The following is a 13936-nucleotide window of genomic DNA, read 5'->3' as shown; positions in this document are numbered from 1 at the left end:
AAGAAGGAAAGTCAAAAGAGAAAATTGAGAGAGAAAAAATGTGAAGAAATTTTTAATTTTTATAAAAATTGGTGGGAAGAAAAAGTGCAAGATTATGACACGTGGAACAGAGGTGGGTGAGCTAAACTTTGAAAAAAAGAAGAGTGCATAAAAACTGGTCGGCTGGGCTGGGTGATCCAAAATTTTGGATATTGGGGCACGTGTTTATTGCAAAATGGTGTACCGGTGGACAATTTTGAGTTCGTGACCAACCGAAAGGCCAATCCTTGCTGACACGTAGTGAGAAGGTATTTGTAATCTCAAAACAATTTCAAATTTTCACACCTTCAAGCTTTGCAAACCAGATTTAGGCTCTATGCGCTGACGGTGACTTTGTTAATACCAAACAAATCTGAGCTGGTACTGGTATACCCCATGTAGCTCTCTAATTAGTGCTAACATAAGGTACTAATAGCCGGCCAAACCAAAAAAAAAAAAAAAAACACAAAACTATATATATATTTTAATAATCAACTGGAGAGCATAATCTTTAACGGTCGAATATGAAAAGTTATTTTATTTCATATATTCTGTAAATTACATATAACAACGTAGTTTAATAATGATTCAAATACAATATATATATTGAAAAATAAAAATTATCTACAAATTATCTTTTCATTTACATTAGACAACTTATGTTTTTGGTGGAGCACATTGGACAATTTATGTTGGATGGGTGTTTACCATCCTATTATCACTAGTAGGACTTCTATTGTAGATTTCATTATAGGAAATATAGTATGAGAGAGTCCAATATAAATTGCTCCATGGATTATATTATATATATATATATATATATATACAATTCTAAATTTCTGATAGTAAGGACGTAACAACAATTTTATTACAAGAATAAACTCAGTGTATCATATTTGCATGAGACTCATCAATAATTGCTACAAATGATTAATTGAATATTTTCAAATTTGATTGATAATTACTGTAAGGTTTTTGGTAATTATATACATAATTTGCATGTATATAATTGAACATATTTAAGTATTTAGGCAATTTTTGGTTGATGAGGATTTATCCAAATTTTGATAAGGATCTGTGGTCATGTGACTCATGTCATGTTAGGACCAATAATGTAAATCACCTATTGAATTATAGGCGTCTGAATTATGAACGTGAGGGACCTGATATTATTAGTTAACCCAACATTTTATTTGAGCTTGACATTTATGCTTTTGCTTGATTGTACTTCTAAAATATCTGCATTATTTAGTTTGAAAAAATGTCTACCTACCAATGGACCATTATCTTATGCTAAATTAAAAATAAAACAAATATAATAAGAAAGGTGATGAAACACAACAATAATAATTTCTTTCACCCAAAAAAAAAAATATATATATATATATATATATATATACTTTCTTTCATTTTTGCTGAAACACAAGTAAAACAATAAAACCAAATTCATATTAATACTTTTTTTTTTTTTTTCTTTGCTGTAAATGTTGTTTTCATACCAGGATACAAAAGGCAAAGTCAAATACGCTGTAATTATTAGTATTTTTTTTAAATTATTAGAGACGGCGATAATCATTTATTATAGTTTTGCTTTCTTAGCGCGTTTTTGAGTTTTCATCAGACGGCAACTTGGCGCCAACACCACCAGAAGACTCGTGTGGCCAGTTTGGCCGGAAGAAACGCTGTCGTTTTGGTTTTGTTTTGTTTTTGTTTTTTTTTGTTTTCAGCTCACTCTCTCCCGCTTGGATATTTCTATTTTTTCGGATCCAATTAGACGACGTCGCAGCCATTGGCTGTCTGACCGTGTTCGTTGAAGTTTCAATCCCACTTGTCCTCGTCGTCTTCTTCCATCTTCTTTCTCCAATTTGATGCCAACAGAATCGAAAGCAAAAAGAAATAGAGAGCTTTTAAGGTTTCTAATACGTCTCTGATGCGTAACCAAACCCTAAATATCCTCCGGGTTTCGTACAATCCGGTGCTACTTCAATGTCCACAACAACAACAACAAGAATCAATTCTTGCCGCTCTGTTCCCTACTATTTTTCCCCAAAAAAATTTTCCCATTCTACAGTTAGGGTTTTTCTGAAGCCTCCGTCATTCAATTTCTCACTCAAATGTAGATCACCTGCCATCTCTTTCGGTAGCAATTCAAAAAATGTAAATTTTGATATTTTTACATACTCATTCTGTAGATGTAATGCGTATATGAATGGAGATAGTAATCTCAGTTGGATTTTTTTATTTTTTTATTGTTTTGTTATTGCTATTATTTTTGTATAGAGATTTAGATTTTGGTGCTTCACTCACCGGGAGTCTGCTTCAGAGATCCATGGGTTCGAGTTCTCAGAAGAGGCTGCGAAGTCCGAAACCGAAAAGCTAAATGATACAAGTGAAAATTGGGTTTCGGGTGTTAAGAGGGTAATCTTACTTTTCTTTAAATTTTGCGTTGGCTTTGTACGTGTGGATTATCAATTTCTAATTTTGGCTTCTTATTGTGTGTGTGTGTGTGTATATATATATATAGTGTCTTTGTGATCAGAAAATTTTTTGAAAGTTAGATTTTGCTTACACTGAAAATGGTAATTTTCATAATGAGCTCGTGGGTAGCTGGTTAAGTTTCTAACAACCTCCTAAATTTAAATATATATATATATATATATATATTCAATAGAGGTAACTTGGCTAAATAAAGTTTAAAGCATCTGGAATGAAAAATCTAAGGTCGTAATGTTAATATGTACATTCCAGATGTAGACATTTCTTGATGGTAGCTCTAAACTTCTCGAATGCATGCTTACGGGGACAATATTCTGACTTACAGTCATTTCTGTAGTGAATAAAGCAAATTTTGTTTTTATTTTGTGTTATGTAAGGCAATTTAAATAGGGTATTGTGAAAGGTATAATTGGGTCTCTACTTGGTTTTAGTTGTTAATTTTTTAGAAGACTAGTTTTGTTGGTGGCTTCAGCTTACGGGTTGTTTGTCTATTGAGACTACTGTTGCAGAGCTAATTATATTTTGGATGGTCTCAAATCACTGATATTTCTTTATTTGTCTTACAGGTTGCTGATGCACTTTTCGGTGTGGAACCATGGACTGTGCCATGGACAGTAAAGACCATTGTGCGGGTAAATTCAAAATTTCCCAATCTCTACATAAAATATGCTATATTGCTTCATGAAATGAGACTATATTGTCCATGCTCAGTAGGCTGAAACTCTAAACAGGTGATTTAATACAATAAATCTGGCCTCATAAGATTATGTTCCACTTAACAACTCATAAACTGATTTACAAGTAATCTGTGTTTTGGTAGGGACTATGTTGTATGTGCTTATTCAGGTGAGGTTCAATATCAGATGGCACAATCTTAGTTTAGGTGGCACGTGAAGGTTTCATTTTACAGTATTTTCCACCGAGTATTATTATTAGGCTTTAGGGATCCAGCTAGGTCCAACTTCAGTGTCAAAGAAATCCTGATAAACTGTTTCGATGTTGGAAATAATGTTGAACAGCTTACAAATTATTAAACATTTTTCAACAATAACCCTTTCGGTACATTTAAGCACCAAAAAAAAAAAAAAAACAAAAAAAAAAAAAAAAAAAACCAAAGCTCTTTCGGTACAAATTTGAAATTCAACAACAAAGAGTAAAAATTAGGTTTTTGCTACTTTTAGAAGTGAAGAATTGAGGATAAACTTGTTTCCAGGGCAAATATTGGAGGGGGATGGTGGTAATTGGAGGCTGGGGAAAATGCAATGGATCTAATGATTCTACTGTGTGAGGGACTGGTGTGGTGTTGGTTTACTGAAAAAGAGTGGGTAGTGACGGTGTTTGTTGTGTGGGGTTGTACCCATAACTAGTTTATAATAGTCAGAAGTGGTTTTACTTGGTATCTTCCCTAATTTGGCCATCCCATATGACATGAAAATATAATGAAATGTCTTTTGAGTATGATTTTGTCTTATTAATTACATTTTTTAATAATAATGAGTAGAAGGAAACAGCAAGATTGTAGAATAAAGAAGTTTTGGTGTTGCAGGTCATGCTTCTTTGGATTACCTCATTTTGGTTAGTGGGGTCATGGATAATTCCGTTCTTAGCCCACACGGTAGGGTTTAGAAAGGAAACCCTGACATTCAGAGGACAAGCTTTGTACAGTCTGTTGACCGATGTGGCTGAAGGTCTTGCTGGGATAGGAATCCTCCATCTCTGTCTTGCAAGATTTCGCCCTTTTCCATCAGATTGGTTCGAGTTTAGCCTTAAAGGGAAGTGGCATTTTGATGTTGGTTTGGGCTGCCTCATGTTTCCACTTGTCAACCAGCTCTCACAAGTCAACCTAATTTTGTTGCCTCATCTCCCCTCTGCTCCTGTTGCAGTCTCAAGTGTTGAGCAATCAATTGTCGCACGGGACCCAATAGCAATGGCCCTCTATGCGGTGGTGGTTTCAGTTTGTGCTCCAATTTGGGAAGAGATTGTTTTTCGCGGCTTCCTTCTACCTTCCTTGACCAAGTACATGCCCGTATGGTGCTCTGTAATAGTAAGTTCCATAGCTTTTGCTCTGGCACATTTCAACATGCAGAGGGTGCTTACGCTTATATTCCTTGGGATGGTTATGGGCTCTGTCTTTACGCGGTCAAGGAACCTTTTACCATCAGTGCTGTTGCATAGCTTGTGGAATGCTTTTGTATTTTTAGATCTCATGAAATGATAGACCAATCTATTCTCTTCTTTAAATCAATAATTAGTAATCAAATTATTGTGAGGGGATTTACTGGAAATCTGGTTTTGTCCCTTGACTGCTGTTATTTTCCCCCCGGGGGGGGGGGGGGGGGGGGGGGGGGGTGTGTGGTGTGGGGTGTGGGGCGGGGAGAGGAATGAAGGGTTGAAATTTGTAATCTGTACTTCAATATTCAAATTTCAGAAATTGTAAAAATTAAGAATATTTATCAGACTAATTTAATTATATCATGATTTCGGGTTGATGCTTTTAGAGACAAATATGTATGGGCGGTAGAAGAAAAGCCATTAATTGCGTAAGTAGTATTGAAAAAAATTAGCAGCTTGTTAATATAGCATGTGCCTTGGTTTATTATTAGTCATCTCTGTTCGTTAAGTGCGTTCCGGTATCATGTGCTAAAAGGCCTTTGATCCACATGGTTTAGGAATAGATGGATTATCTACCGCACCATTTTTGGCTATATTAATTCAGTATTCTGTGTTAGGAGAGAGAAAAAAAAAAAAAAATTTTGAGTGTTACTGGGCGTGCCCAAAAAAAGCCATCCAAACTTCGCCTTTTTATTATATATATACATATATATATAAATGTGATATCATTTTAGAGTTTGTTCAACAATGAAAGGGTGAGATGGAGCTTAAAGAACTTAAATTGATAATTAGCTAACTAGTTAATTATACTTTGAAGTATTTGCTTTCCTTCATCAAAGCTAATAATTTCACCCAAAAAAATATCAATTTTTGGGAACAGTTTGATAATTATTGGTTATTAATTACTATTTGAGGAGCATATATTAGTGACGTAAGAAGCCAGACGGTGTTTCATACAAAATCCAAAGATCACCTTATCAGCACCACCAAAATTAGCTGCCTGTGTTCCTCTCTTCATCATGCATGGAAATCATCGGTGATATGGGTTAGCAAGAGTGGTAGGACTTTTTATATTTTTTGTGATGCACATTAAATTCCTTTAATAATATTATGATTAAAGTTTATGATTGATATTGATAAAGAACATTCCTTATAGAATTTAAACTGCATTTATGAAAATTTGGATTCTTTTAGCAATTGCTTATTGGGTTTTTTAAAGGGAACATAATGGGGGGACCAATTGGTTTCAAGTCACTCTTCTTTTCTGGCTTTTGTCACAAAAGCCTCTGTTCATGTCTATTTCTTTCTCCGACATCCTTGGGGACCCTTGTCTGCTATTTTTGTTTTTCTAAGTTGGTCTGTAAATTAAATGCCAATTTAGTTCAATTTCTCAATGAAAGGGATATTACTCCTTTTTTTTTTGCCCCCCTATAAGTTTGTGAACATTTCAAAATCACCACCACTCACACTTATAATGGATGAAAATCCTTGAAATTTCCTTGCCAATGGAAAAAATTTCTTTTACTTTTGGATTTCGGATATATATTTGTTTATCTGATTCGAGGACAAAAATGTAGCTACGTATACTTTTGCTGTGGAATTTATTATGTTCATTGTCCTTTTTTAATATATATTTTGTTCTCTTGTTGTAATGATTTTGAGGAACATTTCATAAATCTTGTCAAATGTTTTGGTAATTATGATGTTTGCACTTTTTTTTTTTAATTTTTTTTTTCTCTTTTCTTTATAACTTGTCGACATTTTTTATCTTAATAGTAACAAAGTTTCTTCTTTTTTCATTTTTTTATGTTTTTATTTTTGGGATAGGCAATTTGAAGTTTTGGTTTTCTGTTTTGGATAAGTTTTGCTAATAATATAAAAGCATGTTAATACTTAGGACTGTGCGTGGGAGTTAGAATTCGGTAATTATTAGAGACAAAGGAAAAACTACCAACTTCGCTGAAATGCTGGAAGGCAATTTGCCAAGAACAGAAGAACCCAATGTTATAGGGAAATTTGTAAATGTTCCTCCAAAGTAGAAATTATTCTTTTGGCTTTTGAATAATATCCTCAAGCACCTACTTCTTGGTTTTAAATCTCCAACGAACCCAAAATTTATTTAGTATTTTTCATCCCATTAATGACAATAATTCCAATTTCAAATTCTCCTACCTACAATATCCAAAATAAAAATAAATAAATAAATAAATAAATGTGGCATTTCCCAATTTTTCTGCAGGATTTCACTCCCCATTGATGTGTTGGCAGCGGTTTAGCGTAGTGTGTGTGTGTGTGTATCAAATTCATGCATTTTTATTATATAATTCTCAAATTCTGCCAAAGAAACTCTATTATTTTGTTGTTGACAATGCTGGTTTCGTATTACTATTCTGAGTAGGCCAAGAATATTTTAAAAAGCCCAATACAATATAAAATTGCATGTAACATATTCTAATCAGAGTACATCTGACCTGTTTGCAAAATTCCCCTTTTTTTTTTTTTTTTTTTTCTTCTTCATGCCAAGTGCAAACATTTTTATAATTTGGTTGAGCCTTGTGCAGAAGTAGTTAGGATGTAAGCATCAGAAATGGTGAAATCATCATTTTTCTAAACTGGTCTAATTAGAACCCACCCCAAAACCCAAGAATTTTGATAAAATACAAAATTCTATGTTAAAAGATAGTGACAAAACAGAGCAAGCTAAGCAAAATCAACCCTGTTGTCTTACAAGGTATAAAATATAAGTCCATAAAGAAAAAAGAAAAAGTATTTTAAAATTTTAAGACTAAATCAGCGTCATTTATTCTAATTCCGGAAGTGGTTTAGATAAATAATGGAACATGCATGAACCTGCCACAAAAATCTTTCATTTTACCTATATTTACTTTCTATCTTTGGAACATTCATTAAAAAAATATATATATTTTAAAAAATAAAATAAAATTCTATCTGTTTCACTTAACTAAATCTTGTTAAAGGTTATAAAATAAAATTCTATCTGCTCCCACTTAATTAAATATTATTAAAAGTGGTTTCAGAATTAAAAATAAAAATATGTATGAATCTGATTTTAGTTGCTTATCGAATTGTCCCTTTAATGACGGTTGTTTTCTTAGATAATAATTTGAATTCGAATATGAAATAAATAATTTGTAAAAAAAAAAAAGAATTATTGAATTTCTTATTCTTTTAATTGTAAATAAAATATGTAACTAGTAAAAGAGAAACCCGCTTGTTTTTGTGAACTTTCAAGAAGAAAAATGATTAAAAAGATGAAGTGGGGGTAAACTTGTGATGCTACAGTACATTGTGGATGTTTGTGGGGACTCCTAGTTATGTTTCTTTTTCTTCTTTTCCCCTTTTTCAATTATCAAAAATTTCAGTGTCTCTTGCCAGACAACCACATACACAATTGTTGGAGAGAGAGGATATTAAGGTATATATATATATATATATATACACACACACATTAGAGATATATATAAATATGTTCCACAAGAAGGTCCTTTTGCTACCAATTACCCACCTCTTGTATCCCTTTTCTCTTTGTTGTGTATATATTCAACATTTTATTTCTCTCAATATATACTTGACATAGCAACAAAGTGTTTGGCCATGGAAACATCTCAGCCTCTTTCCATTGAGAGCTTCTCATACAGTTGGTTAGTAAACCTCAAACCATCACTAGAAAGCCTAGAAAACTCTCTCAGAACCTCACTAGACGCGTCCGATGAGGCTTCGAGCTTCATCGAGATGGACCCGAGAATGCCTCCTTCGAAGAGATTCTTCAGGAGTTCTCAGGATTTCAAGTTTGATTTCCCTGTGTCACAGTCTCCTCTAACTCTTGTCCATGCAGATGAGCTTATCTCTAATGGTTACCTTATGCCTCTCTTTGTTGAACCATTGAAGATTAATGAGGCTTTTGAGTCTTCTTCAAATTCAAACCAAAACTTGCCAATCTCTTTGCATTCACCAAAACATTCTGTTTCAGGTGCTAATCATTCTGATTGCACTAATTCCATGAGAAGGGGTAGGAGATTATTATCAAGGAGGATAATTCAAAAGTACTTCAATTTCCTTAGGCCATTGTATCGAAGAATTCGAGGTCAAAGAGCAAGTTCTAATAAAGCAGATAAAAGAATTCATCATCATCAAGCTGTGAAGAATAGCAGAGTTTATTCTTCAGAAACCACATCTCCTAGAATAAGTGTAGCTTATTCTGCAGATGATTGGAGAAAATCTTGTGATTCTGATAGCTCAATTTATGAGGCAGTTCTTCATTGCAAAAGATCTATAGGTATGTGTATGATATTTTTGTTAATTATACTTGGTGGTCATCAACCAGATTAAATTATTTGTTACTTGAGAAGAAAAAGATATATATTTTTATGGGGTGCTAACAATTTATTTGGAACTTTTTGTCAAATTTTTTTTTTCAGGACAATAAAACTGAGAATGGGGATGCTTTACAGATCAGAGAAGATTTGAAATGAGGAAGTGGAAAGCAAAGAAAGGAACAATTGAAGAGAGGGAGGGGGGAGAGAGGAGAGAAAGGAAATGAGAGGTGACAAGAAGATCAACACCCCACTTGTTATTTGTCACTATTCTCTATATTTTTTTTCTTGGATGATAATGTAAAGTTTGTCTTAGAAAGCTATGTGGATCGTTAGCCATGGAAATTCTGACCTCACTGAGAAAACAGAAGGGGAAAAAAAAAAAAAAAAGAGGAAAAAAAAGGGAGAACATACTGAAATTTTTGTCATTGTCTTTTTCTTTATGGGAAGGAAACTGCTACCTACTGAAGAGAATCTCCTTTCCCTCACTCACTCCTGTAAATTTTAATCAGTGAAATCAGGATCATTTTGTTCTCCTACCGAGCTAAATCCAAGGAACATATTGAGAAATAAATAAATAATTTTTTTTTTCTCAGTATGCTGAATATAATATATAATTGACAAAATCTTCTTGATTTCTTCATATAAATGTTCCTGTTTCTATTTATTTCTTGTGGATAGCTTGGATTTAAGTCCCTTTGTAAAGTGAATTTTGAATTTAAAGAAAAAGAAAAAACTGTGGAAGTAAAAAGGTTGTATGATCAAAAAGTATTAAAGTTTGTCTTGGTTTATAAGCCTTGGAAATTATCAAAAGGATACTGAATCAATTATTGTAATTTGATGCCTGGAGATGATGATGAAGGAAGATGGTCTACCAGTTGTAGTTTATTTCAGCAACCATTCTGCAATTTGTCCCACATAAATCCCATCATTTCTATGGAGAAGCTACAAGAATTATGATCTCCATATTTTTAAGTAATTCATTATTATTATCATTATCATTAGGATATTAAGATTCGAATTCAATGGCTTTACTATTAGATTGCTCTCAAAAGGATTAGTAATTCGTTAATGCGAACACCCTTTCCATTTCTCTTTCCAAGTGTTAAGGTTGACAATTCTTTTAAAATTAATTCTAGAAGCAGAATATTAACTTAGCATGCGCTACAATTTAACATAGGAGAAGTTTATCAATATCAATAATACAAAAAAATAAAATAAAATAAAAATTGGTTGGCCAAGACAACTGGTCCTCTTGCTCTTGCATGTCCATTATCTTGATTTTATATCAAGATCGGTTCTGATTCCCACCAATATTTTAGATTAAAAACCAATAAAAATAAAGAAAGAAAGAAAAGAATTTCAATTGCCAAAACATAATTATTATCAAAAGAAAAAGGGAAGGGAACTAATGCATGCACCATGCATATGTGTTTAGACATATATTTTTAGTAAAAGCATGAATTTAACATGTATTATGAAATTAATTAATCTAATAATCCATTCTCATCGTGAATTAGTTAGATCAACTCGTTTGTCCATCATGGTTCAACCGGCCAAAAAGCAAATAAAATCTACCTTCATTAAGTCAATTTTTTTTTTTTTTTTTTTTTGGTGGGGGGAGGGGGTGGGCAAATTGAAATCAACCTCAAGTTTGGAATTGGAATTTTTTATTTTTTTTTCTTTTTATCTTGACGTTGTGTTCCTCCATTTATGTCGTGGTGCATAAAATTATAAAGAAACGTGTAAATAGAGGCAAAGAATAATAAAGGTTACAGGAAACCATGTGCTTTGGGAAAGCTCTTGATTCCATAGAGCTCTCAAGAGACGTATGTATAACATGTTTTTTTGGCCCCATATAAAATTCTAATCGATAAAATATAACTATTTAATGAAAATACAAGAGCAACATAGAGAATAAAAGACCAGAATGAGCAATTTTTTTCCTCTTGCTACCTTGCATAGAAAGAAAGGAAACATAGCCAAAATGGCATAAAAGTATGTAATTTCATAATTTTATCTTCGAATTAATGGAATAAAAGCTAGATAAAGCAAACATTAAAATATTCTTTTCTTTCTCTTTAATTGGTGAATAATTTTGTTTATTAGGTTTCTTAAGGAATTTGTCTTGTTCTCTACTTTTCCCCTCTTTCTTTTCTATCATTATTACCAACTGTAATTTTCCTTTTCTTTTACTTTTCTTTTTTCCCCTGTTCTTTTAGCTCCATTTTCTCACTAGGTATTGAGTGGAATGGTTGACCTGACCCCCTTTCAAACCACCATTCACAACAAACTCCACTCTAATTTCCATAACATAATCATTCACATGGGCACTCTCTTTGCCCATATCTCTGCACCAATTTAGTACCATAAAACTTTGTGCTAATAGTACAACATAAATGTAGGCATAGACATTTCCACCCAAATTAATAATAATAATAATCATAATAATAATAATAATAAATAAATAAATAATAAAAGAGGTTGTTATGGTCCCCTAAGCAATGGGGTCCAAATGGGTGATGGGTCTTTGAACTTTAAACAATGCCCATTTCTCTCAAAAAAAAAACTCTGAAGCTCCATTAAATGTATCAAAGTCATTCCCATGTTACATATACTTTGAAGTTTAGCTGGCGTAATGTTAGCCACTGGGGATGGTAAAGAAGGAAATGGCTAAGAGTGATAAGTTTGTCACATGTCAAACACAAGCAGGATAAGGAGACATTGACAAAATGTGCTAGGAAGAAATGCCAAAGTTTGTTAATATTGCCTTCTGCATTTCCGTTTCTACTTCTTTTTGTCTTCCTCTCTCGATTTTCTTGCTTTCGCTGCCAATGAAGCACAACCATTTGAGCAACTTTATTGGTTTTTTTTTTTTTTTTTTTTTTTTTTATGTTTTCCTCTTGTAGCTATACTAATTAGCCTAGTTTGTAGGGGACCAAAAACTCTTATATGCTACTTGTCGCTGCTATTGGTCCTCCAGTCACTGTAGCTACAAACAGGACACTAACCATGTCATTAACTGCACTTGTCATCAACATGTTTCTAAGAAGTTGCAAGTTGAGGATATATATTGTAAATTCCCATTTAGATAATGTCCTCAAAAAATATTCATAGCTAAAAAGATTTTTTTAAGTGCAGAAAAGAACATAGATGGCCATCAGAAAAGTCCTCTATTTTGTGAATGTTTAAGACAAAATGAGTTGTTTTTCATGGTGACATTGTCTTGTTAATGGGGGTCCTACTCAATAATGTTTTGAATCTGGGATAAAAATGCCAAATCCACTCCAAAATCTAGGAATATATGCAAGCCTATAAACTTCTACTTACTACCGTGTAAAAGGTTAAGAGCAAAAGAATATGTATCTACCTGGCAATTTCGAACCAAAAAATTTTAAAACTGAGAGACCAGTTTCAAGGCGTTTTTCAAAGTACTTTGTGGACACATTTGAAACAAAACACGACCAGGGGAACAGAAACCTTCATCCTTCCCGTGTGTCGGAAGCATTCGGCTTAATATCAATGCTACAAGTTTCTTAGTACAATGAATATTGCATAAAACTTTGTTTTGTTATTCACACCCCTGTGTTGAACAAACACAGTATTCATTGCACTAGGGCAGGGTCTATATCAGTACACTTAACTGGCTTTTCATTGTTTTCAGGAAGAAGGGAAGCGTGTAGACAGAATGCTGTTTTGACATGGATAGCCAGCCAGCCCTTCACGGTTGATATTAATCAAGAAATGTCATCGAGTTGATGGATTGGAAACTCTTTTCTGATTGTAAATTAAAATGCTTCCCTCTTTGTGAACAAACCACAATCAGATTCCCTAGCAGCCATTGATAGGGGAATCAAGCTTCTCTATCTATATTTTTCAATCCTTGACCCCACTGTATTTCTTTTGGCATTATTTGCTCGACCAGAGATAAGGCTTTCTGCATTCTGAAGAAAATTTGAAGGAATTCATTATCTGTTAGATTTTACAAAAAATTTCTCTAAGATAGGAACATGTCTTTGCCTGATCATATTCAATGATTATCTGCCTATTACAATTCCCACTTGTTGTGGTCTAAGAAATATCAAGTAGGTCCACTCACGTACAAAAAATCTCAAATTTAGATGCATTACATTAGTTGAAAGTAGTAGGTTCCTACGTATCATTAATTCATACCTTTGGAGAGTTTGGTATAGTCTTTTAATAGCTACAAATCATTAGTTCCTTTCTATGAATTGGCATGGCAATTCCCCGAATTTAATGGTGAACCACACCATATGGAAGTCATCTAAATACTCTTCATATATTTTAGGTCGTTGTCTGAAAGAGACATAACCCAGTTTATACTTCAACATTGAAAAGATGTATAACAACCATAGACTGCTTTTTAACTCTGCTTTCTTCACATTTCTCTCGGTCAATTCATCTAAGTTTGACTGCTTTTAGAAGCAAAAACCGTTCATATTCAACAAACTACAATATTAATGCAGCAGACCAATGGTGACTTAGGTTAAAGAAATTAACATAAGCTATCTTTTAGTTGTTGTAGGTTCATACCCTGCCATGAACATACCAAATCAAATTAAGCTGCCTTGTGAGGTCATGTTCCTAGGCACAACCTTCGGATGCAATTGGCACTGAAATAGTTGATAATGGCGTTGGGATTCTAATCATCTGTACAATATTACCTCCTAAACCAAAGTGAAAATTGAATACACTGTTCCAATTTACTCATTTAGCCACTCTAACATGCATGGTTTAACCGGTACTGGAAAGGAATGGACAGCCAAAAAAACATGCTTTGCTTGGTTTAAATTGAAAAGAAGCATTAGAAGTTTCATTTGACTAGGTTTAAAATGAAAACAAAAAAAGAAAAAAAAGAAAAATGGAAAAGGCATTTGAAGTTTCATTTGACTAACTTCTGATACTTTTTTTTCCATTTGATGCTGCTGGCATTATTACATGACCGATGTGTTTGG

At 33.2% G+C, this 13936-nt stretch overlaps 2 protein-coding genes across 2 annotated transcripts; both read left to right on the top strand.

Moving 5' to 3' along the window:
* Positions 1-1628: 1628 nt before the first annotated feature.
* LOC107414675 (uncharacterized) lies at positions 1629-5011 on the top strand. The gene is made up of 4 exons (XM_060820011.1): positions 1629-2175; positions 2299-2436; positions 3081-3146; positions 4061-5011. The coding sequence occupies exons 1-4, from the start codon at positions 2005-2007 to the stop codon at positions 4727-4729; spliced, it is 1044 nt and encodes a 347-aa protein (XP_060675994.1). The 5' UTR covers positions 1629-2004; the 3' UTR covers positions 4730-5011.
* Positions 5012-8030: 3019 nt separating this feature from the next.
* On the top strand, positions 8031-9462 carry LOC107414665 (probable membrane-associated kinase regulator 6). The gene is made up of 2 exons (XM_016022821.4): positions 8031-8923; positions 9066-9462. Exons 1-2 carry the CDS (start codon positions 8242-8244, stop codon positions 9071-9073), a joined length of 690 nt encoding a protein of 229 aa, XP_015878307.3. The 5' UTR covers positions 8031-8241; the 3' UTR covers positions 9074-9462.
* The last annotated feature ends 4474 nt before the right edge of the window (positions 9463-13936 follow it).

The sequence above is a fragment of the Ziziphus jujuba genome, chromosome 8 (genome assembly GCF_031755915.1).
Source record: "Ziziphus jujuba cultivar Dongzao chromosome 8, ASM3175591v1".
NCBI lineage: Eukaryota > Viridiplantae > Streptophyta > Magnoliopsida > Rosales > Rhamnaceae > Ziziphus > Ziziphus jujuba.
The sequence above is the reverse complement of the archived record's forward strand: the minus strand, read 5'-3'. Positions and strand labels throughout refer to the sequence as shown.

Bases quoted from the DNA above. Each gene is read 5' to 3' on its own strand.
- LOC107414675 (XM_060820011.1), top strand. From the start codon at position 2,005: ATGTCCACAACAACAACAACAAGAATCAATTCTTGCCGCTCTGTTCCC. The intron at 2,176-2,298 runs GTAAATTTTGAT...ATTTTTGTATAG, and splicing joins TCGGTAGCAATTCAAAAAAT to AGATTTAGATTTTGGTGCTT. The intron at 2,437-3,080 runs GTAATCTTACTT...TTTGTCTTACAG, and splicing joins GGGTTTCGGGTGTTAAGAGG to GTTGCTGATGCACTTTTCGG.
- LOC107414665 (XM_016022821.4), top strand. From the start codon at position 8,242: ATGGAAACATCTCAGCCTCTTTCCATTGAGAGCTTCTCATACAGTTGG.